At 37.3% G+C, this 25,329-nt stretch overlaps 1 protein-coding gene across 1 annotated transcript; it reads left to right on the plus strand.

The window, feature by feature from the left end:
- Nucleotides 1-382: 382 nt before the first annotated feature.
- On the plus strand, nt 383-22,619 carry LOC124160908 (folliculin-interacting protein 2). The gene is made up of 13 exons (XM_046537024.1): nt 383-598; nt 839-1,043; nt 1,133-1,302; nt 1,413-1,501; nt 1,610-1,840; nt 4,069-4,342; nt 5,649-5,826; nt 7,313-7,476; nt 7,931-8,039; nt 9,863-11,316; nt 14,700-15,014; nt 17,301-17,442; nt 20,955-22,619. The coding sequence occupies exons 1-13, from the start codon at nt 513-515 to the stop codon at nt 21,159-21,161; spliced, it is 3,624 nt and encodes a 1,207-aa protein (XP_046392980.1). The 5' UTR covers nt 383-512; the 3' UTR covers nt 21,162-22,619.
- The last annotated feature ends 2,710 nt before the right edge of the window (nt 22,620-25,329 follow it).

Below are 25,329 nucleotides of genomic sequence, written 5' to 3' on the forward strand. Positions count from 1 at the left end.
TACTGCAGTACGTTCTTCATTTCTCATTATCCAAATAAGTTACGAGTTCACTTTCTTATTTTAATGGCGGAAGTGGTGAGGCATAATCCACTGAAATTTTAGAAGTTTTTGCTGAGGCTAATAAATTGAAATCTCGAACTGAACGTCTTATAGAGAGACGTAGAATTAACGCTAAATTTTAGGATGTCAATTTTCTTTGGCATTATGAAACTCGGAAGTTTATAGCCCTTTTAAGTTAATTTTCCGCATCGTATTTCCCCTGTTCTGATTAACCACTTGTGAATTTCAAATATCCCTCTTTCGAGTTGCATACTGTGATCAATGGTCACATGACTATCAAGTTTTACGCAACTATTTTTCTCGTGAGATTTCCCATGTGACGGTCAAGCACGTGACGTTATTTACGGTGCGTGACATGTAGACTCGTCGGACCTCTGTTTTGTTTAATGTGAGATGCTCTAATGGCTGGAGTGCGAGTTTACGCGTATGTTGTGAGCCAAAAATGTTAGCAAATGGCGCTACTGAACAGGCTTTTTTCCACGAGAAAGAAAAACTCTAAATATGCAAACGCCCTTAACGGAAAGTATGACGGTGAAAGGTAAGAATTATTTAAATCATCATGATCCCGGATAAGTTTTTGATAAGGGATGGCAGTGATCCGTTTTTGTGTTGTGATTAAGATTTAGTATAGCCTTTCAATGAAAACCAACGGATTTGAGCATCATGTCTGTGACACGAAAGCTGTGTGCCTAGTCAAAACGCATTTTCATTATATTTTTAAGGTATACGTTGTAGGATTTCATAACTCCAACCTTGCATCGTTAATCCTTTTTTATAGTTGGAGACCGTTCATCTTCAACAGGGAGCAAGTTAGAGTGCTCTTGTTTAGGGAGTGCGACTGGAGAGGTCGAAAGCTGTTGTTTGATTCCAATGTTATTGTGAAGGATGTCAATGAGAAATCCCGGAGTAAACTTAAATTTGGAAGTAGAACTAAAGTCGATTCTAAATGCTTGTCATCATATACGAATGGGAGTGGAAATCAGGTTTGTAAAGCTAGTGCATTAATATTGCAGGTAACTGCGCAGTGTCTTGTAGTATATCATTAGGTATCCAATTATTATTAACGTTTCAGCAAATCAAACCCAGTGCCGATGTTGGTATGCTTGGGGAGATGATATTTGGATCTGTCGGAATGACATTCAAAGGAAGTGCATTTAAAGTTCACCGTATGAAATCGTCGTCACAGCTTATGTGCAGCAAAGTCTTCCTTTCTCCAAGGTGTCATCGTAAACATTTGTCCAGGTAAACTTTTTCATCACAAGTATGTCAAAAATTATTTATGTAACCGTGGTCTAAATTGTTGTTTTACTGTACTAATTATTATGATTTCAATTTACTCATCTTCCTTCAAGTGAAAGAAGTCTGGACGATTCTTGTGAAAGTTCTCTTAACTGTCAAGGGGATCGTGGTGTTACAAGAAGCAGTTCGGACAACGGACTAAGTGAGTTATACGTTTAGAAAATAGTATTAACGCTTCATTATTCCGTAATAGTTATTTGAATATGTAGTAGATGTACTTTATGTATGCTAATTCGATTCTTTGTTCTAGCTTCTTCTAGGTCAGGCCCGCTTGATGTTCCATGGAATGACACTTACAGTGGGTTGTGTCCACCTGGTTCTTCTTACGCCCAACCAAATGAAGAAGACAGTGGGTTCTGTGGGGATACATCGTTACTTTCTGTGAATGGGTCAAACAGCAGCGGTTACGGTTTGTCAAGTGGTGGTGGTGGAGCATCGTGGAGTAGTTTTGGACGGTCTGTTGGCCCTCCATCAAACCACGGTAAATGTTTTTCATTTTTATGAGCAGGACATGGGAATTTATGTAAAATGTCATTTTTCTCTGCTTTCTCGAAAGTATGAAATCAGTGATTTTGATTATGTATGTACTGAAAATTTTACGGTAACCGTAATGGGTACTCAATCTCTTGTAATACCATTAAGCATCACCACTGAATTGTGGTGGTTATAACTACACAACTTCAAGTAATTACTGAGCATGTGTGTATTAGCAGAGCATGGAAAAGTCTATAGAATTTTTACAAAAGTGAGAATTTTGTACTTATTAAAGCGTGTATATCTTAACCAATTACACTAAATAGAGCATTTAAGAACTCATTTAGCCATTTTTTTTGCATCGCTGGAGGTTTTCTGATGATAAAGACCATTCTGTGACTTTTTATATAGTATTCATACCTAAGTTAATACCTAATATGTTGATCACTTTAGTTCTAAATTAAACGCCCCCTTTCCGTCCCCACCCCACTGTTGTTACCCCCACAGTAGTCTTTCATTATGGAAAAAATTGGAAAATCTCATTAAAACATATCTCAATAAATATTTCGCCACGATTCCATCCTAATTCTGTTACTACCAACTAATTGAATTGAGATTGGTATGGTAAATGACGTGATGTGTTTTGGGTTTCCTACTTAAGTAATATACATATTTGTTTGAGGTGCATTTTCTGGGGCCATGTTTCAGGTAGTCCCGAGTTGGGTGTAGCCATTCCTCGGAAGAGTCACTTATCAGCAATACTTTCCTCAAGTCACTTACCCTTGCTGGCCTCTCTCCTGTGCCCACATGTGGGAGAGTCCCTAATTATAATAGACGCAGATAAATTTTGATCAGGCATGCACTGTGCTGACATTCATTCTTGCATTGTGTAATCATACGATTCAGTTAGTCTTGTAAACTTAGGTGTTCTGAAAATAAGTATAGTTTTTTGTGAAAGAAGAATAAAATCCTCTGTCATTCCAATGAGCATGTCCTTATGCTTATTCTACTGGCATTAAATACTTAAACATGTTTTCATGTTTATGGGGATAAAAATGAGTGCTGATAGCTTCTAACTATAAATAATTGAAAAATTATTAACTTAAAAATTAGCATGGCTTCAAAATTAATTGCTGCCTATTTCAAGCAATCATCAGGCATTATTGTACGATTACTTCCGACAATGTGCTGATACTAGCTGCTATTGTGAATGCAAATATAATAAAAGCAGCCCAATACATATTGAGCCCGAGGAATTCAGGAAACTGTGCCAGTAATCAAACAAAGTTTCCCTCAATTATGGCCTGTGTTAAGTGCTACTTGGGAGGTAGAATATGCTGAACATCTTCATGAAATTGAGCTACATAATACATTGCCTACATGATGGGTATTAGTTCACACTGGTTGATGTCAAAATAAAAAAAAGACAGTTTCTTTATGATTTTTGTTACCTATTAGAGGTATTATTATTAATTTAAGTATACCGGGACTAGCCACGGTGATAACTTTACGGGAGTCACCCGCAATGCACAATTGTGCGAAAAATCCACAGGGAAAAAATCATTCGCCTTGACCGGGATTCGAACCCGGATCCCTCGATTTCCGGCCGAGTGCTTTAGCCAGTTAAGCTACCGAGGCGTCATTCTTCCCTGTGGAAATTTGTGGACTATACCGGACATGGTGGTATGGACTGCCGAGCATATTATGCGACGAGCAGTCCAAATCGTGCGCATGGCGCCACAGCCGGAGAGTAAAGCCCGAACTTTGAACACATAGAGGTGTTCTCTCTTGACGAATTTATAAATTATTATTTAATAATTATTATAAATTATATTTATGAATTCGTCAAGAGAGAACACCTCTATGTGTTCAAAGTTCGGGCTTTACTCTCCGGCTGTGGCGCCATGCGCACGATTTGGACTGCTCGTCGCATAATATGCTCGGCAGTCCATACCACCATGTCCGGTATAGTCCACAAATTTCCACAGGGAAGAATGACGCCTCGGTAGCTTAACTGGCTAAAGCACTCGGCCGGAAATCGAGGGATCCGGGTTCGAATCCCGGTCAAGGCGAATGATTTTTTCCCTGTGGATTTTTCGTATTATTATTACCTCAAGTATTCATTTAATATTGTAATTTATTAAGGCATCATTATGTATAGTACTTAAATATACAACCTTTCAATTATATCATCTGCAATTTTCTATCTCAACATGCTATGTTATATTTCTCTAGGTTCAGGCAGCTTGCAAAGCATGCAGCGAAGGTGGCTCCGTAGCCTGCATACCTCAATAGAGATCTTTTGTCAGAACCCATCCATGTGCACATGCTGTTCTGGGCCAAGCAACTCACTGTTTGAGAGTGGGAATCCATCAGCAGAGGGTCTTGAGGAAAACCCCCAGGCTGCTTCCTCAGTTGCCTCTCTCTGGGGACGAAGACCCAAAATAGGTTTGGCAGTCATTGTGACTTTATTAGACCCTCTGAAGGAACAGCCATCTGACAGACGTGGGTGAGTTGCAGCAATTATCATAATGGCTTAAAGTTAAACTTATGGCTTATAATGGGGAAAAACTAGGTTGTACTTACGAAGCATTAACTGAGGCCTAATACAAAAAGTGTAGGATTTGGGTTTCTATGTACAGTGAGTCCTCGTTTAACGTTGTTGATTCGTTCCTGAAAAAGTCGACGTTAAGCGAAACAACGTTAAGCGATGCAGTATTTCCCATAAGAAACAATGTAAAAAATTTTAATTGGTTCCTAGCCGTGTTCCTAACAATCCATTTCTTCGTGAAGAATCCAGAATTTCCCGGGCGAGAATCCAAGGAGGCCAATTATCGGAGCCGTAACTTTAAGCAGACTTCTTGACCAATCGGGAGACACCTGAATCAGGCCAAAATGAAAAAAATCTGAATCTGACACTCGGAAGCACGAGGACGAAGGGCGAGTCAATTTTCGTGATGATATGAATTCTTTAACCCGGCGGAAATCGCGAGAAACATTCATTACCGATTATTCACTTCAGCATGATAACGATTCATTCGAAACGAATTTTCATAACGAAAAGGTTGGGAAGAAGGCATTATTAAATGAAATATAAAAACTAAAAAGAAAGTATTTTTAATGGCGAAACATCGATATTTTCAGTAACAGAAGAAATTTTAACTGTAAAAACTCGACCTGCAAACCTAAAACTCGACCGATCTCTCCAGCAGTTGCACCTTCTTCAATTCTTTTAATAATACCAAGTTTTTATTCTAATATCGCCGTTTTTTCTTCACGTGTGAAGAACCACCAGGATAGCCACTCTTCTTCGTGGACGGTTTTTTTCGGTTGGCATCAGAAAAATATACGGATAATGGGTAAATGAGGCGATAATTATTCGCCCAGATGCATAGTTAACATACGCTACCCACGCCAACCTTTTCTGTCGAACGAAAATTACCAATCGCATTAATATGGTAATATTTACTCATAGAGTTTACATTACTAGAGAGTATTTGTGTATTGTATACTGTAGAGTATTTATGTATTTACTATACATCAGATGCGCTTGCGTTCTATTCGCCATTCATTTTTTTTCGCCGCGCATAATTTGAACAACGTTATCGCGAAGCAATAACGACGTTAAATGATCAAGGGTTTCAATTTTTGGACAACGTTATCGCGAAACAACGTTAAACGGGACGACGTTAAACGAGGACACACTGTAGTTGAATGGCTCATGGGTAGTGCACGTAATCCTAGGATTTTGTATGTAAGTGTGGCATTCTTTGAAATGCTTTTTTAATGATCTTTCTTCGTAATTTATTTTTAAGGGCCATGGAAAAGGAAGATGAAAATAAGAAGCAGGACAAAGAGGCCTTTTTCTTTGAGCATATGCTGGTTGTCGAAGAGATGCTTGATCGATTGAGGTTAGCTACAGAGAAGGCTTGCCACTCCAGGAAGGAGATTTTCATTTCCCTCATCATGGATGCTTGTGCTGAACTTCAACAGGTTTGCCCTCTCACCTTAATTATGATTTATTCTTACTTCACCTTACGTTACAATCACCTTGTTACATCTACAGTGGAACCTTGTTAAAGCGAGTACGGGCTATAGCGACACCCCCGCTATAACGAGAGATAGCCGATGCACCGTCAATTGACCCTATAATAAGCGTGTTAAAAAATTCGTTTTTACGAGACCCTTTCGGCGTTGGCTCTCGCCATAGCGAGGGTTTCACCGCCGGAAGACTTTCATCAAGACTCCTTAACCTCTGTAATTGCTAGCGATCTGTTAGAAATGAAGTTAATGGAGTGCTCAGTCTTAAAATTATGTGGTAAACTGTCGTTCGATAAATATAATGATTGACGAAACAATGCTTTGCACGATTTTTATTCAATGCGGTGCTTATAAATTGTTTGAATAGTCAGTCGTTATTTGAGTAAGGAAATTTAGTGATGCAAAAGAACATCGCCTTTCGTCTGGATTTATGCTTACGTTTATCGGATAGATGTTTATCTGTCGCCGCACCACTCCTGTTCCTGTATATCTGTTCGCAACAGGTATATTGGCTATTATTTGCTCCACCTCCGGTAAAGCGACAATTCGCTATAGCGAGTGTTTATTAGTGTACCGTGGGGTGTCGTTATATCGAGGTTGCACTGTATCTTCCTAGTGTCAAGACTTGTATGAGCAAAGGGGATGATGAACTTTTCTTCCTAATTTCTGTCGTCAAGGTTTTCATCATTACTTTTTCTGTACTAAGTTTGATTAAAATTTTTTTTTTGTAATTTCAATTTTAGCACATTACATATGACATCTGTTTTTTGTTTTTAGTCACTATTACATTTTGCAATTATAAATGGGAAAATAAGTACAGTTAATTTTTATATTTTCTGACCAAGTTATAAAGATTCAGGCCTAATCCATACTCTGTACATGATGCGGAAAACTTGTTTCTATAGTGTCCAAAGGCTCAGGATTTAATTTTATACCCTGATAGTTATTGACTGAATTTACGTGAATAATGTCGAAGCTACTAGCATATGTGTAATGTTAGAACAAATTTTTGTCTTCAGTCAGGTTTTCCTCACATTTGCTATGCCATGAATAGGATACTCGGCCTAGTTTAATGTGGAAATTGCAAGCAATATAATTTCATTTTTCTTAAGTATGTTGCTTGTAGTTAGTCAATTTTTGTCAATGATGAATAAATTTGATTTATTAATTTAATGGCTGAATAAGGCAGTTCTGCCTTATCTGTTCATTTGCCGACTCCTGAGTTTAAAAAGAATTAAGCCATTTTTAAATACCCAGTAAAGGCCTGAATATAAGCTGCTGCTTAGTTTGCTACATGTACTTCCACCACTGTCTCATGGAGCTAAGGCTTGGGAATAAACATCCTATTTTCAGGAGCTGTTCTCACTTACGTTTATTGTGCATATGTGGCATGTTGTATTTTCTATTAATATAGGCACAATTATTTTGTAATTTACAGTCAATCCTGGATTTGTTTTCTGGCCCACGGTTGTCCCGTCCAGTTTGGTTGGGGCTCCTTGGCCAGAATGGTGTGGGCGGACTTCATCACTCAACTATCGCCCTTGGGTTCCTAGAACAGCTCTGCCAGTGTTTATCTACGTTAGACACCAAGGGAACAAACTTGTGAGTTATTTATTATGAAATGGGTATTCTATATTGTATCATTCTATATTGTATCATTATATACATATACGGCAGTAGCTACCCAATTCTCAAGCTCGACTCGGAAAAATCATAACCAATCATTGTCATTCAAATGAGAATCTTCATTTATGCTAATTTGGTTTGTGATGATATTTTAAATTTTTTTCTTGTTGCATGATGATCAGAGTTTCCCTTCTGTCTTATAACTCTCAAGGGTTGCTTCCTGATGAAAAATATAATTACTAAATAGCTTCAATTATTTAAAGTGCTAGAGTAATATTAATTGGTGATTCAATGCATAACTGGGTAGTTTGAGAAAATTAAGGATGAAATTAGTGAATTTAACTTCAGTACTTCCTTGGAGCTATGTAAAATATCCTGTAATTTTTAGCTGTTTACGTTGCTTAATGTTTCATATTTTTCTTTTTTGTAGTTTCATTAGTACATTGATAACTGCTGTATTGACGCACCATCTGGGGTGGGTTCACACCATTCAACCTCCTACTGTATCTAAGAAGCAGAGTACCTCAAATGAATGTTCTGTGAGTAAAATTTATTCTTGCCTAATTTTAGTCTGAAAATTACAAGAAATACAGCTGTTGAAGAAGTGCAAAGTTTATTTGATACTGTAGTTTTTAATGCTTTAAGTACACAATGGAAGCTTGGTTTAGTGAGTGCACATAATCCCTGCAAAATCCCTGGCTATATTGAGCACTTGTTATGTCTTAAGGTGAAACAGGGTGTCAATGGTTATGGGAAATTTACAGGAAATCCACATAATGCTGTGGACATTTCAAGAAATGGCCTGTCTCAAAGTAATAATAATAATAATAATTTATTTTGTCTAGAGACCTTACAGCAAAAGATATAAGACACGTCATGAAAGGAAAAAATGCATATATATATATATATAATAGATTATAAATAATTGTATGTTCACAGGATATTAATGCTTAATTGGAGGAATCAAATAGGTATTCGTTAACAGAATAATAATTCTTTTCATGAAGAAAAGATTTTAACTTCCTTTTGAATGACTCCATTGACTGAATTGATTTCAAATGCGCAGGAAGTTTATTATAAATTCTGAGGCCCAGCTCGCGTGGGCCCAGCTTTGATCTGTTAGTCCTAATGGAATGATAATGAAGGTTATTACAATTCCTAGTTTCATATTTGTGAACATCACAATTGAGCATAAACAAATCAAGATTATAACGTACAAAATTTAAAATTGATAATAAATATACACACGGAAGTGGAAGAATGTTAAGTGCTTTAAAAATAGGCTTGGAGGGAGCATCAAAAGGTTTTTTTCTCCTTAAAAAGCTCTGCAAGGTATTTGTAATAATCAAATTATTTTGTTTGCATATTTCCTATTCTTGCCTTACTTTTTCCTTTGAAAGAACACTGTCCAAAAAAGGCCATCCTTAAGTCTGAATCGCACGATCATTTTTTCGTCCGTCATAATGATAGTTCCTGCATTTGCCTTAATGGTTGCCTTAAAATGAACAGTTGACACGATCATACTCAGGGACAGCTCTTGCAATGGGACTCCCTCTCCATTTTTCCATACTAAGGACATTCTTTTTGACGACATGATTTAATGAGCATTATGGACTTAATTTGAATGTAAGGAGGTGGCAGTCACGCTGAGGAGCAGGCTTGGGGTTGAAACATTGCTTGAAAAAATTGTTGACACTGATGCAATCCTTGGTCTATTCATATCATAGACATGTCACATCTTGTATTCTAATCGGTAGTTAAAAAATACTGCTGAAAAAACAGTGGCTAGTGGTGGGAGATGTCTGTCCAATTCCAGAGTGGCATCAATCAGACAGTGAGATCAGTTGTGGATCTTTAATAAATACTCTATGCCCACAAGTCGGGTAGTCATGCAGTTGACTTGAGCTTAGTGATTTAATGGATGAGGTTATATGTATTGTACTAGTGAAGTGTATACGTTAAGTGGCTGGAAAAATATACATTGTGCACCTGTTTGGAGTTATAATTTCTGCTATCAGTGGTAAAATAGGTGGCCTCCGTTTACTTTCAAATGTGAACTACTAGCTCTGGTCTGAAGAGCTATGCCTCATATTATTGAGCGCATACAATGGTAGGGACTTCTTGGCCTCGATGTATCTGTATTTTTTCGCATGGTTATCATGGGCTCTTTGATGTTACATTGCCAATCACGTATAACATGATTCTCACTGTGGGCCTTCCTCACCAAAACGAGCTTTTATTGTAATTGGTGCCCAAAGTAGGCATGTATTTGTTTTGACCACAGTAATTCTGTTACTATGGTGTCAGTTTAGATATCATGTGTGGTATACATATCAATAACTTTTCTCCTCTCTTTCTCCAGCTGGAGGGTCTTGCCAATTCATACCCATATAATGCTTTGTGGGCCCAACTGGGTGATTTACAAGGGAACCTTGGTTATCCACCTCGCCTTGCCCGGACAATTCTCACTGGAAAGGATACCCAAGTGCTTAACTCTTTGCTTTTCATATTGACGTATTTCCTGAGGTGTAGTCGCATTGAGTGTTTGCATGAAGAAGGCCCATTGGAAGTTGAAGGTGGCCCAGTGAAGATGATTTTGGAGCCCTCCAAACTACAGGCTGGTAACACTGTCCTCAAGGATGTAGTGGATGATGTGGGATCGAAGGATCACACCCTTCTTCTTGGCCCTAGTCTCCCTTCCCAGCTCAGCTCGCTGAATTCATCCTCTTCCGTGGCGACAGTTGTCCACAATGCTGATAGCAGTAAGCTTTTATCAGTGCCCTCGGGACCAGAATCGGATGAGGCGGCCTCTCTCGCACCACCCAAAGGAATGAGGAGGACAAAGAGCCATGTATCAGGCCTGGTTGTCGAGGTCAATGAGAAAACCAGCTCAAGCAGTGCAGAGTGTTCTGAGATGGATATTATCTCGGAGAAAGTCCAGCGGTTGTGCCGTGTGCCAAAATCTGCAATAGAATACCACCTGACCCCTCCTGTCAACCAAGAGAGCATAACAAATAGGAACGGCACAGCGATAACCAGTGGAACAAGTGATGTGGTGTTTGTATTGGGGGAGAACGAGAGGCTAGTTGGCCTGAAGAAGAGAAAGGCAGTCCCAAGTGAAGTGAACGTCGTAGTGCCGGATGTGACTGCTGCTGAAGAGGTTGTGGCTGGAAGATTTGTGAGTTCAGACAGGGGTGTTGGGAAGGTGGCACTTGGGGATCAAATCACTGCATTGGCAGGGGAGTTTCTCAGTAGATGCAAGGAAGGCATCAGGCTGGCCGGTAGGGCTGCAGATTCAATAGGAGTGGTGGGGGGCCAGACGACTTTGCAAGCAGGAAAAGAATTGCACCATTCCCTCCCTAGGAAAGCAACCTGTGATATTAGGACTACAGACAGTGACATCGGACACAATGGAGACCCTAATTGCTCAAGCAGTTTGCATAGTGGGTATTTTAAGAATGGACGGGTGGATTTTTTGGGTGAAAAAAGTACGTTTTCTTTTGGTGTTCTGAGTGCCAGGAATTGTGATGTGAAAGGGTATGACCGGACGCATGTGTTACGTGAGGAGACAGCTGGTGAAGGGCATGCGGGAGTGGAACGAGTTGGACCCAGTGTGAGGTGGTGCTTGGAAACACGGACAGCTGAGTGTAATGGGGTGGAGGAACTAGTGCAGCGTGTTGGTTTGTCAGAGAATAACAGGTTGGATTCTCATAAAAAGGGAGTTGTGGACAGAAATTTAAATGTCTTCCCTTTAGTGGACACAACTGGTCTTCCATCCTTCCATGAAGTTGCCACTGTTGAGTTACCAATGCCTAAGTAAGTCAGCCATGTCTTTACTTTTTTATTTGTTATTGTTATTACTTAATAGTGATGGGTCGATTCCAAAATTTTATCGATTCCGATTCCGATTCTAACATTTCGATTCCGATTCTACCGATACCGATTCCATCGATTCTAATGCCATATGCTCCAAGCTAGGTGGGCTCCAAGAAAAATATGACTTAATTCCAGGAAACAAGAAAAATATTAACTTTAAAAATATTACTCTGTAAAAGAATCAGTTGACAAAAGCATCTTTCATATCATCACTATGTAATTAAAATATAATAGCTAAATTTCAAAACAGAAAATACCTGAAAAGTGGTGTTACATGATAGGTATTACTTTAAAATATTGGCACTCATAATATGTCGACCATATATATGTATCCAAACTACAAGGGAGAGCCCTGAGTACAAAAATTTTCATAGCTGTAATAAAGATTACATACTACATATATGAATCATGTAATATTTGGCCCTTTCAAATTTTCAAGCAGAAAAACCAATTATTCTACATGCTCAGCCAGCAGGTTTTGACGTCTCCATGTTACAGTATTACTGCCTGCAGATAATTGCCTTTTGCTACACACTTGTGTGATTGGACGAGTACTTTCCTATCAAAATTGGAAGACTATGGAGACTTTAGAATTTTTATTAAAAATTATATAAACAATTTTTTTGGATCTTGAATCTTCAAGGAATTCAAGTGGACGAAGCGAGCGAACTATAGAACTAAACTTTAGGTTTGTAGAGCCAAAAAAATTCTGTACGTCTCATGTCATTTAATAAACCTTAAAATATCTTGCTTTTTTTAAGTTCAAGAGAGAAACTAAACGCTACAAATGAATATCACATCGGACGGACGCAGTAATAAAAAAGGCTAAAAGAGCCTTGTGGTGTGAAAACTCCCCCTTCCGCGCGACTCACCTCGGCTAAGGTGGAAAGGAAAAAAGGGTATCGGTTGTTGCCTTTCACGGAAACAGTTCATTTTTCTCTCTCTTAAGCATGCTGACTTAATCTCTTCACTTTACTTCAATACCCGAGGCATATTTCTTCTGCGTGGGATAGTTTCGAAAAATATCCAATCCTTAGTATTTTTACTTGAGTAATGCGCTAAATGTTCTAGTCGATCTATACATAATCCTTTTTAACATCCTCAGTTTAGTGTTTTAAGTCAAAGAAGACGATTATCCATGCTTTAAATGACGATTTTCAAGACTAATGTTTTTTTAAACTTGAAAAATCGGCCTCGGTTACCGAGCCTTAGAGTTCCGCGGCTTGTAGCTAAGCCTTGACGCGCCATTGAAAAATCGCTCTTATTTCCTTCGTCGCAGACTTTTTTTCCTAGATTTCTAATTAATACTCTTAAGAAATCTCTACTTTATATTGTGGTTCAAATTTTCCGAGTTATATGTTTCGTAAACGAAAGATAATGTCTACTTTATGTCAAATTTCACGTGAAAAACGGGTCGGCCATTTTGCGTCGTAAAACCAGACAGATAGAAGTCAAAATCTTCAAAAGTCATTGAAAGTATAGGCAAAGCACCAGATCAAAGAAATATTGCGTTTTTTATTCCATAAAACTCATACCAATGCAAAACTACTCGGATAAATTCAAAGATTTTTTTAGGAAAAACGATATCTCGCGTGGCATCGAAAAATTGGTCATGTTTGGGCCTCTGTATCTCACTAAAGGTTCGTATATATGTAAAATGGCATATAAATCTGTATCTGGTAATGATTTAAGACTTATACGCTAAGTTTAAAGTCTCTATCCCTAAAAAGGTCATTTTGAACTTTATTCCAGCTTTTTCCGATTTCGGACCAGTGTGCGCCGGGTAGGAAGACGATCGGCCGCCGCGGCTGGCGTAAACGCGTAAAGGTATTCGGCGCCCACGTCGACAATTATAGTGTATTCGGCAAGCTAAAACTACCTTGCCAAGGCATTAGAATGACTTATCGGCTTTAAAAACTGCATTATTACATGAGTTTCATGATAGCGCTTCCTTTCGGCAGATTGCTGGACCTACTAGCCTCGAAAGCTCTGTAACCTTAGCTACTCGACTCGACATTCGTATTGCTACTCGAAACGCTCGAGTCGAGTACCAACTACTCGATCGACTTGAATTTTCGAGTACTTGCACATCCCTAGAAGATGTGTTTTGTCATTACGATTACGTGGCGCGAAAATTCAAATGACTGTTGGAAACGCGGTCGTATATTTTGTTGTTTGAAGTACTACTGGAATCGGAATCGATTTTTCACCTTGGCAAGTACTCGTTTTCGATTCCGGTTCTTGGTCGAGAATCGAGGAATCGAACCGACCCATCACTAGTTATTAATATTATTATTATATTTATATATATATATATTATATTTTTTCTTACTTTTACTTAATTGAAGGAATTATTAAGTAGAATGCAAACAGGTACTCTTGTTTTAAAATATTTATCTTCCGAATTTTTGGAGTATTATTCTGGAGGATTTTTCTGGTATTTGTAAATACTTCAATTATTTCTAAAGTTAGAGGAATTTTTTTTTAGTCCATGGAAGTTATATTTTTAATATTAATATTTATGAAGCTATAATGATATTTTAGGAGCCCAAAATTTAACAAATTAGTTATTTTCAATTTATTTACTGAATAGCTAAAATATAATTCTTAGAATTCCTATGGTGTACTTGATGTAACTTTAGTTAAACAGTTTAACAGATGACATCCATAAATGTTGTGCACTCACAATTTTTTTAACTTGGCAAAAAAGTCTGATAAATGGCCACAATGAATACTATTAATTTAAAAAAACTGCTTTCCCTTACATTATCTTCTGTTTTAATAATACCTTGGCATTATCTACTGTCAATAATTCTGTTATTCATGACTTAGACTACCTTTGGATTTACTAGTAATTTTTGCAGCATGTTGCCTTTCCTATTCTTCTTCATTTTAGTAAGTTTCTATTAATTAAAATGGTGGAGTCAATATTATGGAATATAAGTATTTGTCTGTTAGTGGATTTTAAGCCTCCTAAAAACCTGAAGTAAATCTTAGCGTGACTCCAGAATCAATAAATGAAGGTGTGTATCATAGGAATGCACATCATTATTCTCACCTTAGAAGGAAGTGCCTAGAGCACTCTTCAGATTGTTATTGGAGGACAATATAGCTGGTCACAAAATCAGGAATACATAAAACCATTGCTTGTAGCCATTTGAAAAATGGATCATGAGTCATACATAATACAGTTCCTAGCTTCCTCATCCAAGACTGCTTCAAATTCAATGAAGTAATAAGTTTTTTTTATCTTTTAATGCTGGGGATTGTAAAAAATGTTACCAATCAAGCCAAATTGTAAGACGTCTTTCGTCATTTTTCAGGTCTGTGGTGAGAGAGACTGGAGACGAGGAGTGCAAATGCGGCCTTGGGTGGGGATTGGCATCCTCATTGTTAGGTGCAACGACAGATCATTACATACCTCACATGGTGCTACAAGGCATTGCATCTTCTTCGCCAAGTCCTAGTTCAGTCAGTTGGGAGGCTCGTTTGCGACGAGATCTGGCTCTATCCGTCCAATTCCCTACTCATCATGTCCACCCGTACCTACTCCAAGAGCTTTCTTGCAGTCCTTACCCAATTGTTGCTGAGCCTGAAATTGTGGAGGCAGTTTGTGTGGTGGGAAATACTGACTCATGGTGAGTTCCATTACTTGTATAGTGAACTAATTGTTTCATCATCATCATCAATAGTCAACAATCCTGAGATTGGTTTATATGTAGCTCTCCATTCCTCTCTCCTATCCACTAGCATTTTCATAGCAACATATTTCTTCTCTTTTACTTCCTTTATATTCTGCCCTCTTACTCATTTGGGGCTATCCCATACCCTTCTTCCCTTCCACCAGTCTTTCCATGATTGTCACATAATGTGCCCACCAAACTTCTGCTTAAGGTTTTTAGAAGACTTCTCTTTTCTTCCATTCTCCTCAGCACTTCTTGAGATGTTGTTAGTAAGGTTAAATTGTTCAGTTGGATTAAATGAAAACGGAACAGCTCTTCTGTTTATCTTTTACAGCTGAAGACCTTCACCTAGTTTGCCTTTGAGTTTTTCTCCTTTTCAGTTGTTAATGGCTTTAACTTACTGTTGGAGATGGTTTCGTATGGAGGCTGTCCAGCAATAATTTGTCTTTCTATCTATTATCCACCTCCCTCTGATTATATTACCATATTTAGTGGCATCATTGTCACCGCTACTAATTCTAATACATTACTAATAATTAGTGATGGGTTGATCTGATTCCTCGATTCTGTGCAAAGAATCAGAATCGAAAATGAGTATTTTTAATTGTGAAACATTAATTCCAATTCCAGGAGTACTTCAAACCACAAATTTAAATACAACTGTGCTTCAAACAGCCATTTGAATTCTTCGTTAAAACTTTTTGGGCTATATCGCCACGTCAATTTTTGGGTTGCCCCAACGTTTCCCGACCAGGTACTAGCATCGTTCGGGAAACGTTAAGGCATTTGAATTTTTGTACCACATAATCGTAAAAACAAAACACATTTGAATCAGCGTAATGACTGTTTCTTCCATGACATAGTCCCGTAGTGCATTTAAAGATACATATGTTCAGTTCTGAAATTTAGCAATTATGTATTAATTGCATAGTCTTGATTTTAGTGATGCTTTTGTTAACTGATTTTTTCGCAGAGTAATAATATTAAGAGGTTGTCTTTTCTTGTCCTGGAGTTAAGAGATATTTTGCTTGGAGCCTATGGCATCAGAATGGCCTATGGAATTGGTATTTGTAGAATTCGAATCAAAATGTCAGAACTGGAATCTGGACCTACATATTATCCACCTCTCTCTGATTATATTACCATGTTTAGTGTGGGATGTTGCATCATCATCTGAACCGCTAGTCAGCAGTCCTAAGATAGGTTTGATGCTGCTTTCCTTCCAATTATCCAATCAGCTTTAGGGGGAAGATGGGACTTTCTAGTCCCAATCTCGCCCAATAAAGACATTTATTATCATCAGCTAATCTTTTCATGTTTTAGTACTTCTCCTCCTTCACACCCTTCATTATCTGTTCCATATATTTTACCTTTGGTCTTACTCTACTGTTATTGCCATGTACTTAACCCTCGATGATTTTATATCATTAGGCCATAATGCCACAAAAGATGGTCTATTGAATTGTTCCTCCTCCTTATTTTTTTGTGCTTCTCTTTTCAGGCATTCCATATTGCTCACGTAGTCAATCCATTTAATTTTAATTGTTCTCATGGAATATAGCTTACCTTGCTACATGTAATCAATAAACATCTTTGCTTTGCCTTCGTATGTTGCATGGGCAAGGATCTGGCCATATTGAAAAACCAGTTCCTGTAATGTAATCAAAGTTAAGCGATCTATGGTCCGGACTATGGCTGGGTGGATGTTTTGCCCTGCTCTCTCAGAAACATGAATTGATGATTAAGCTTATGAGCACAATAAATTTTTACTGTAATCATTGGTGAACTCAGTCTCTGAGATTACCCGTAAGTGTCTAATTCGTTACAGTTGGGGCATGGTTCAGCTGCATTGACAAATTTTAAAACTGGTTATTTCTATGAAAGCTCTAACAATAACAGTTCCTGGGTATATGAGTATCGTGTGCAAATTCCTCCTGGATATTCCACAGTGCAAGGGTCAAAAATTACTCTTGTTGTTTCAGATAGACATATCTTAAATGCCTCTTATTAAGAATGTGTTTCAATGTATAGAAAGAGTAATTTAGTACATGTTGGAAAAAGTAAAAAAGCTCCACAGAAGTAGCCTCCTGAGAGAGGCAATTTGTTTTCCAGCAATCCACAAATTAACAAATAGAAATCTTATTATTTCTTTTGTGTATTATTTCGGGCTTATTATTTCCACAGTTCCATTCCATCCAGAATGTTATTTACATTGTGTGCCTTTATTCATTTCTGTTGCAGGGAAGTACAAGTGGTATCCTCAAGATCTTGCCTGGTTGATAGACCTGGTACCCTTGGTGTGCGGGTGGGCATGTCTCAATTGGTAGCCAACATGCTCGAGTCACTGCTCATCCTTTGGCGCCTTCGAACCCCTCCTGAATACGTGAGTTGGCATTATTTTTCATCTCTTCAGTCTTGAAATTTAATATAAATAGTCACTGAACTGAAAATTAGGCTAAAGACATTTTTTTATCGTGGGTATTACATTTTCAAGTTTGTGCATGGAGTTGAGTGATGCCAGAGAAAATTTTCTGACATGAATCACTCACTCGTTAACTTGCTTGCTGGATTGTTAATGTTTGACTTTTAATTTTTGTTGCATTATGGGAGCATCAAGAGTGTCAGAATTTCAATAATTACCTAGTTGCTGCACTGGAAGATTGGTGTAATGAGTGCTCACAGTGACTTAATATTCACATGCTGTATCTAATGCTCTTCATATCCAAGTGTGATGGATGAAGACTTGATATGTATCAAAGGTCAATCTCATTTTTTATTTCTTTTTATTATTCCCATGATGTTTAAAAGAAGTGGAAGAGCTGTATTTGCTTGCATCATAAAATCAAATTAACGAATATAACATTGAGGGCCTGGAAAGTGCTGATCTTTGATAATTCTATGATTGGGTGAAGAATCTCCAGTTGCTTTCATTTCTGTACGTTTCTCATTTGAAAAGATATGAAGCAATCTTGATGACATTATGTTTTAGTCTTTGGTAATTACAACATACCATTATAATGCAGTGGAACCATGATCTATCGTTTGACCTTCTGAAACTTCGAAGGTAGGCTTGAAAAGGTCAAAGGGGGAGAAAGAAGTAAGCGTGAAACACATTTCTATTATTGTAGTGTAATTTGAGATTTTATTTTGAAGCAAATGATTTATGGCCTTCGTAAAGTGATCCCTGCACGAGCCATAGCGAGCACAGGGTGTCAGAGGCCTTTTGGCTGGTTTCGGTGAGGAGGAAAGTGTCAGAGGGGTCACCTAGGGTTGATGGGAGGAGGATAGCAGATTAGTATCTTACAGCACTGAACTTCTCCCAATGGTAGTTCCATCTCTTTGGGAAGATTCAGACTATGTGCCTGTAGTTATTAGCCATAAATGACACATTGTAAACATTTCGTCTCCTATTCATCAAATGATGGATGTGGGAAACTTATACATCAGGACCGCAATCTTCAAACAATAAATGAGGGAAAACGATACTTGCGAGAACGATAGATGCAGGAAAAAATTACATTGTCTGTATGGGACTTTATTTGGGACCAGGAACAGTGAACTATGAATGCGGGAACGATAGATCAAGGTTCCACAGTCAGGGGCGCAGCTAAGAAGGAAGGCTAAGGTGGTTTTAGGGGCAACTAATACTTATGGGTGTGGGGGTACTGCATACCCACGAGGGTGAGCAATAGTTGAGGGCCCTTATTTTATATATTTATTATTCTTAAACATTTTCTGGAGGGGCCCTCCTCCAGAAAATGTTTAAGAATAATGGTTCAAAATGGCAAGTTATACGGGTTTCTGTGGTATAATTGATTAATCTTATCACTATTCTATAAGTGATACTGATCCGAATATGTAAAATGGATTAAACTTAAAAAATTCTCTGAGCTCTGGGGGGGTTTTATCCCCCAAAACCCCCCCTCGCTGTGCCTCTGTCCACAGTATTCTGGCATCATTAAAGCCAGTTTTCAGTTTTAGTCCAGGTAGAACATGTTCAGCTGGCACCAGTTGGTGGAATTATTTTTTAGTACCCTTTTTTGCTCTCTTAGGCAGCACTTAATTGCTCATCCAGCATGCCTTATGTAGGACATGCTGCATCAGCACTATTAGGCACTTATTTTACACATCCATTGGCAGTTTGTGGGAGCATTTTTTGAAGGATGTCTCCCTTCATCTCATGGCAGTTGAATCGCATAACAATGAAATACTTCCCCAATAGTGTCTTTTATGATATCTCTGCTATGCATGGGATAGTGGTGAAGGCCAAGGGTATCATCTTAGCAGATAATGGTTTTTTGCATCGTTATCTTTTCTTAAGCAAATGAACTTCTTGCTGCAGGCATATTTACGAAGGGTACCTATCTGATGACCACTTTTTCTTGTGGAATAGAACTAGTTGTATGATTAATATTTGTGTTATTCTATGCATAGTTGCCATAAAAGTAAATAAAAATTTCCGAATTCCAGGAACTAAGTACACTAAAAGTTGTACATGATCATTTTTATTCATATGCCATGCACGGCTTTAGAGCAGGTTTGAGGCTCTCAACCAGTTACGGCTCCACAGAAGTCCTCTCTCCCTCACATTGCTGTCCTTGATGGATCATGAGCCTTTGTACCAATGCTATGGGAATTCAGGGACCTGAATTTTTATGTAAATTTGAAAAAGTCAATTCTACCATTAAAACTATGTTTTATTCAAAGCTTGGAATCTGCATAGGATGCCTGTTTCCCATTGTCTTTTATTCAAACCTATCATTGCTTCTAGACTATCATAGTTACCCTTTCCCAGTTTCCAATCCATGTCATTGCTTCTCTTGGAATTCATTGTTTCATACTGCTTAAATCATAAGATTGGTATATGGTATCCTTCTATTTCTCTGTTTCCCAAGGTAGTTCCTTCAGTTCCCTGCTGTTCCTTTTTTTGTCCAAAAGTATTTGGTCTTTTGGTATTTTTAGGGGGTTATTCCTCCAATTTTTCATTTGATCATATTTCTCACGTAATCCCTGTGCCGCAACGCATGGCCGATATACCAGGCTAGTGCATGGTTTTCGGCAAGTCCCTTTTTTTACCACGTCTTTTCTTACCTTATCTGTCCATTTGATTTTCACTATAACCAACAAGATAGAGCTTTTTGCCAGACTTGCCTTGATAAAATAATCAATAAAGACATAATTATTAATTTTCTTAATTATGATGTGGCACAGTATATGCTACCAATCATACAGTGGATATGGGGGCAGACAAACCTTTCCACCACAACAAGGTTTTAGCTTACAGGAAAAATATAATTGATTACATTGGCCATATTTATTCTTATGCCAGGATTAAAGCATGTGTGACAAAAATCTTGGTAAATCAATATTATCCATTTTGAGATAGTGAGAGAGGGTTACTGTCGCATGCAGACAAGTGGTATGAAAATTATTGGAGAGTAAAAAAACTTATTTTTTTAATTGTATATAATTTTAATTGAAATTACCAACCAAAAATACATAAAACTGAAAAAGAAATATACTTTTGCAAACTAAGAGTTGTTTTTTGCTTGAATTTTATATTTTATTTACAGAATCTGCAGTATTAACTCAGACTGGCCAAATTTTGAGATACACGTTGTTAGAACTTAGGTATCGATAAGCATTTTTTTTTTAAATTGTTGAGGTTAAATTGGTTAATATTGACAAAATATTTTTATGTTAATTGAAATGAAATACATCAATGTAATAAGTTATAGCAAATTAAATAATGTACTATGCAAGAGCGGATACATCGGCCCGCCCCACGTTTCACCAGAGCGGCAAAAGATGATATATTGGCCTTCCGCACCAAAAGGGTTAATGTAGACTTGAAATGTCATTTCCAAGTTTTTTGAATTTTTTTAATTATTGCAGTGTTTGCTTCACCTGGAGTCAAAACTGCGGGAAATTTGGCTTCGTAGCCATTCTTTGGCACAACTGCTGCTAACTACCGAATTCTGTAATATGGCACGCGTGACAACATCCCTGGACCTTGAAGCTAATGATGTGCCCCTACTTCTCGCAGTTGCTTCCACTCACACACCTCAAGTAACCCTACGTTATGGGCTATCATTCCGGTGAACTTTTTTTATGTTTGGGATGTCGCAATAATTTTACGAGTAAAAATGGAAGAGATTCTTGTGGAAATCCTGTTCTATATTTCCATTGTTCTACTTGCAGAATAATTGGTATCTTGTCAGTCAGATGCATGCTAGTGAAAATGTACCAAAGAATGTATCACTGCCAATTTTTTATAAGTGCAAGGAATGTATTTGACTTAGAAACTCATTGTTTATATGATGCATTTATTTGTGAATGGTTTACTGAAAGCTTTGGTTGGCTCTACTAATCAATTTTCCTTACACTACTTTTGCTGGATATTTTTTAGAAACTCATCCGTCATTGTTAAGGACTTATTCGTAACTATTATTTTATTTTTGATATTGCCAAGTGAAATTGCTACATATAGTGGAGGATGATTTTAATATATATACTTGCGAGATTTGGGAGATTGCTCTTCTAAGCTTTAATGTTTTCAATACTGTGTATTGACAGTGGTAGAAACTTATATCCCTAACAAAATTTTTCTAAGACCAGACACTGGCATTCTTTGAGTTGCCATTTTGGCGTCATATTTTTTCTCATAAAATCTCTGCATCAGTTCCATTGATGAATATTTTATATTTGATTGAAATGTATTGTTATACTTCTTTTGTGAAACAATTGAATGAAATATTTTTGAATCATGCTTCATAAAATAGGTATGTATAAACAGGAAACTGACTTGCAGTGCCTAATTAGCTCTTTGAAAGCTGATATGAAAGAATTTGGTGATTTAATTGACAATGATGGCGTGTTAGCCACTCTTTGGTCATTAATTCTTCTCAAAGCCTCAAAAAACTGCGTACATTTATTGTGTATTATGAAAACTTTTTAGACTCAAACTTAATGATGGTATGAAATGAACATGAAACACTTGTATGCAAGTTGGTATCATTCAGTATTCCCAAGGGTAGGGCTTTATACCTTGCTCCTTGAGTGTTTTATAGTTACTGTCGATGAAAGTGTACATTCATGGTAGAACAGGTTTTGTTATGTCTGCCTGCAGATGTTGATGAATGCTCCTCTTTGTTAGGGTTGTGTTATGTTATTCAGACCTGGGTTTGTCTCCCTGTGAAATCCACTGTGTATGGTTGTATAACTGTGTTTTTTACATGAGTGGTGATTGGTGGCATTGTGATAAATAATTATTTTTTTCCTTAAAATTGCAAGGGCATCTCTTCTTGTACATTGGTCTGTGAAAACTTGAATCAGTATTTTATCAATTATTGGTCTTCTTAAGAAGCCACTTCCAGTTGACTAGTGTGTTAAATAGTGTTATGACTATTTATTACCCTCATCTGAATTTTATTTTTGGGATGTGCAATATGGATGAGTGTGGTTTGTTAAGCGCAGCTTTTGTTATGAGTATGTGTATGTTCTTCATAATGTTGTTATTTATATAACTTATTCCACAAATATAAATACTTTTTGGAACAATCCTTATCTATTTAATTTGTATAAAATATAAACCATTGTCATACGAAAAACTCCTGGTAGAACAATTGGTACCCTCACCAAGAACTTCGCCCCATCCTCCCTTCCAAAGACCCTGTCCCCCTATTCTCTGGCTCCTAAACCCCACTCACCAGGAACTTCCTCATCCTCCCCTCCAAAGACCCTGTCTCCCTATTCTCTGGCTCCCAAACCCCACCCACCAGGAACTTCGCCCCATCCTCCCCTCCAAATACCCTGTCTCCCTATTCTCTGGCTCCCAAACCCCTCCCACCTGCCCCTTACCCACTCTCCTATAGCAAAAGGACCTAGGTACCTACGTGAACTTGTATATGATACACCTGAGAATGTTGTGCTAATAACGGAATGCGTGATGAGAAAATAACTATTTTGGAACTGTGCAATGTCTCACTTTATCAACATAAGACACGAGATTGTCTTTTAAATAGCATTTCATCCAAACACATGTTATTTGCATGAAATAGCATAGGGAAGCCATGTAGGTTGTTGCAAATTTTAAAACTACTGGTATAATTGGCTTTGACCATGTAGCTCCTGAATACAAGTCTTGGGTCATGTTAGCATGTTGCGTACCGGGGTTAGCTAATGTTTAGAATATAAATTTACCCAATCAAACGTTATGATGCATCAATTCATTATGAATAACGAACAACAACTGAAAACGTACTTACGAATACATATTGTATGCTTTAAAATTGTTTAGGTTGATGCGCCTAAATGACGAGAATCTTCGTCATCCGTCCGGAAAAAAAATGACGAGAATTCTTGCCATCCGTACGCAACGTTTTAAAAAGCAATAGTGAGAGAGAAAAGAATCAATATGTAGGCATAGTTAACTTTATGAGCCGTTATTGTAGGATTGATGCCCATTAATGTTCTTCATAAGGAGATGAGGAAACATTGTCGCATGACACTTTCTAAAAAAGCTTAATGGGTCGATTAATAATAATAATTTTATTCACCTGTTTGATCATACAATTAAGTAGACATAGGCTTTGTCAAAAAGAAATCACTTTAGAACATTTCAATCAATTAGAATCACATAATAGGTTTTACAAAAACAACGAATATACGTATAAGATACGGCAAGTTATCATAGTACGAACTAAAGGAATACATATTTCATAAAATTTACATTACATTCTTGTTGGTTAGAGTAAGAGCAAACTCATCTACAGTGTAGAACACTTCGCTTAGAAGTAGTTGTCTCAGCTTGATTTTGAATATTTTCAAGGAATTTATATTCCTTAAACTTCCAGGAAGAAGGTTATACAGTTTCACTCCTTTACGAAAAGGCCCTTCACTGCATCTTTTGGAGTTCCTATGTGAAACATGCAGTTTATCTCTAGATCGTGTTTCATACCTATGACACTCTTAATTTTTCACAAAAGTGTATATTCTTTTTAATAAATACCATTAAATGTAGTATATGTATAAAGAGACGCTAAAGTTAAAATTCGAAGATTTGCAAAGTGGATTCGACAGGATTCTCTGTAAGGTAAATTTAGCATGATTCGAATCACTTTTTTTTAATTAAAAATGTCAGTGCTATGGCTACTGTCACCTCAAAAAATAACACCGTAGGAAATGAGGGACTGAAAATTGGCAAAGTACCCACATCTTAGAATGTTTAAGGAGGTACTGGTTCTAAGATGCCGTAATTGATATAATACTCGGGATAACTTAAATTTTAGCTCCTCAATGTGAAGGATCCATATCATAGTTTTGTCCACAACTACACCAAGAAAAGGAACGTTATTTACAAAGGAAAGTTCAGAGTCCATTAGCTTTACATTTGGTTGATGAGGAGAATTAAAATTTGAGCAGACTGATTTGTTTAGGTTTACAGAAAGCATACTTCCCTGAAGCCAGTGTTGAAGATTGTGTGTCGTATTATTTAATTTTTTTGCTAGATCATGATAGTTTTGTGCCTGTATTAAAATACTTGTATCATCAGCGTATTGTTTTAGACTGCAGACTTTTAACACCAGGCAGACTTTCTGGTGAGTCATTTATGTACAAGTTAAATAATAAGGGTCCAAGGATTGAGCCTTGAGGGACACCATGTTTCACAGTTTTTATGCTTGATGAAAAAGTTTGAATTATGCTGGTATTGGAATCATAGTGAGAAATTTGGGTTATTTGTGTTCTGATGGTGAGGTATGATTTTATCCAGGTGTGTGCAAGTCCAGTGATACCATAGTGTGTTAAACGTTGAATTAGAAGGTCATGTGTTACTGTATCGAAAGCTTTTATAAGGTCAATATATAATCCCAAAGTCTGATTCCTGCAGTCAATATTGTTCAGAGTATCATTTAAAAACTCATAAAGTGCATCTGTGGTTGACTTTTTATGCCTAAAGCCAAATTGGGAAGAGGTAATGGTTGCATTTTTATTTAAAAAATCAAGAAGACGTTTGCGCATGACCTTTTCAAAAATTTTAGAGAACCCTGAGAGAAGACTAATTGGTCTGTAGTTGTCTGCATCTTTTTTTCCCCTTTTTTAAAAAGTGGATATACTTTGCTCATTTTAAGTTGCTTGGGAAAAATGCCATCAGAGATTGATAAATTACTTAAGTAGGTAAGTACAGATGCTATTCAAGGAATTTAATACTTAATTATTTTATCTGGAATGTCATCATATTCAGACTATAATTTATTTTGGAGGGACTTGC

The sequence above is a fragment of the Ischnura elegans genome, chromosome 6, assembly GCF_921293095.1.
Source record: "Ischnura elegans chromosome 6, ioIscEleg1.1, whole genome shotgun sequence".
NCBI classification, from domain to species: domain Eukaryota; kingdom Metazoa; phylum Arthropoda; class Insecta; order Odonata; family Coenagrionidae; genus Ischnura; species Ischnura elegans.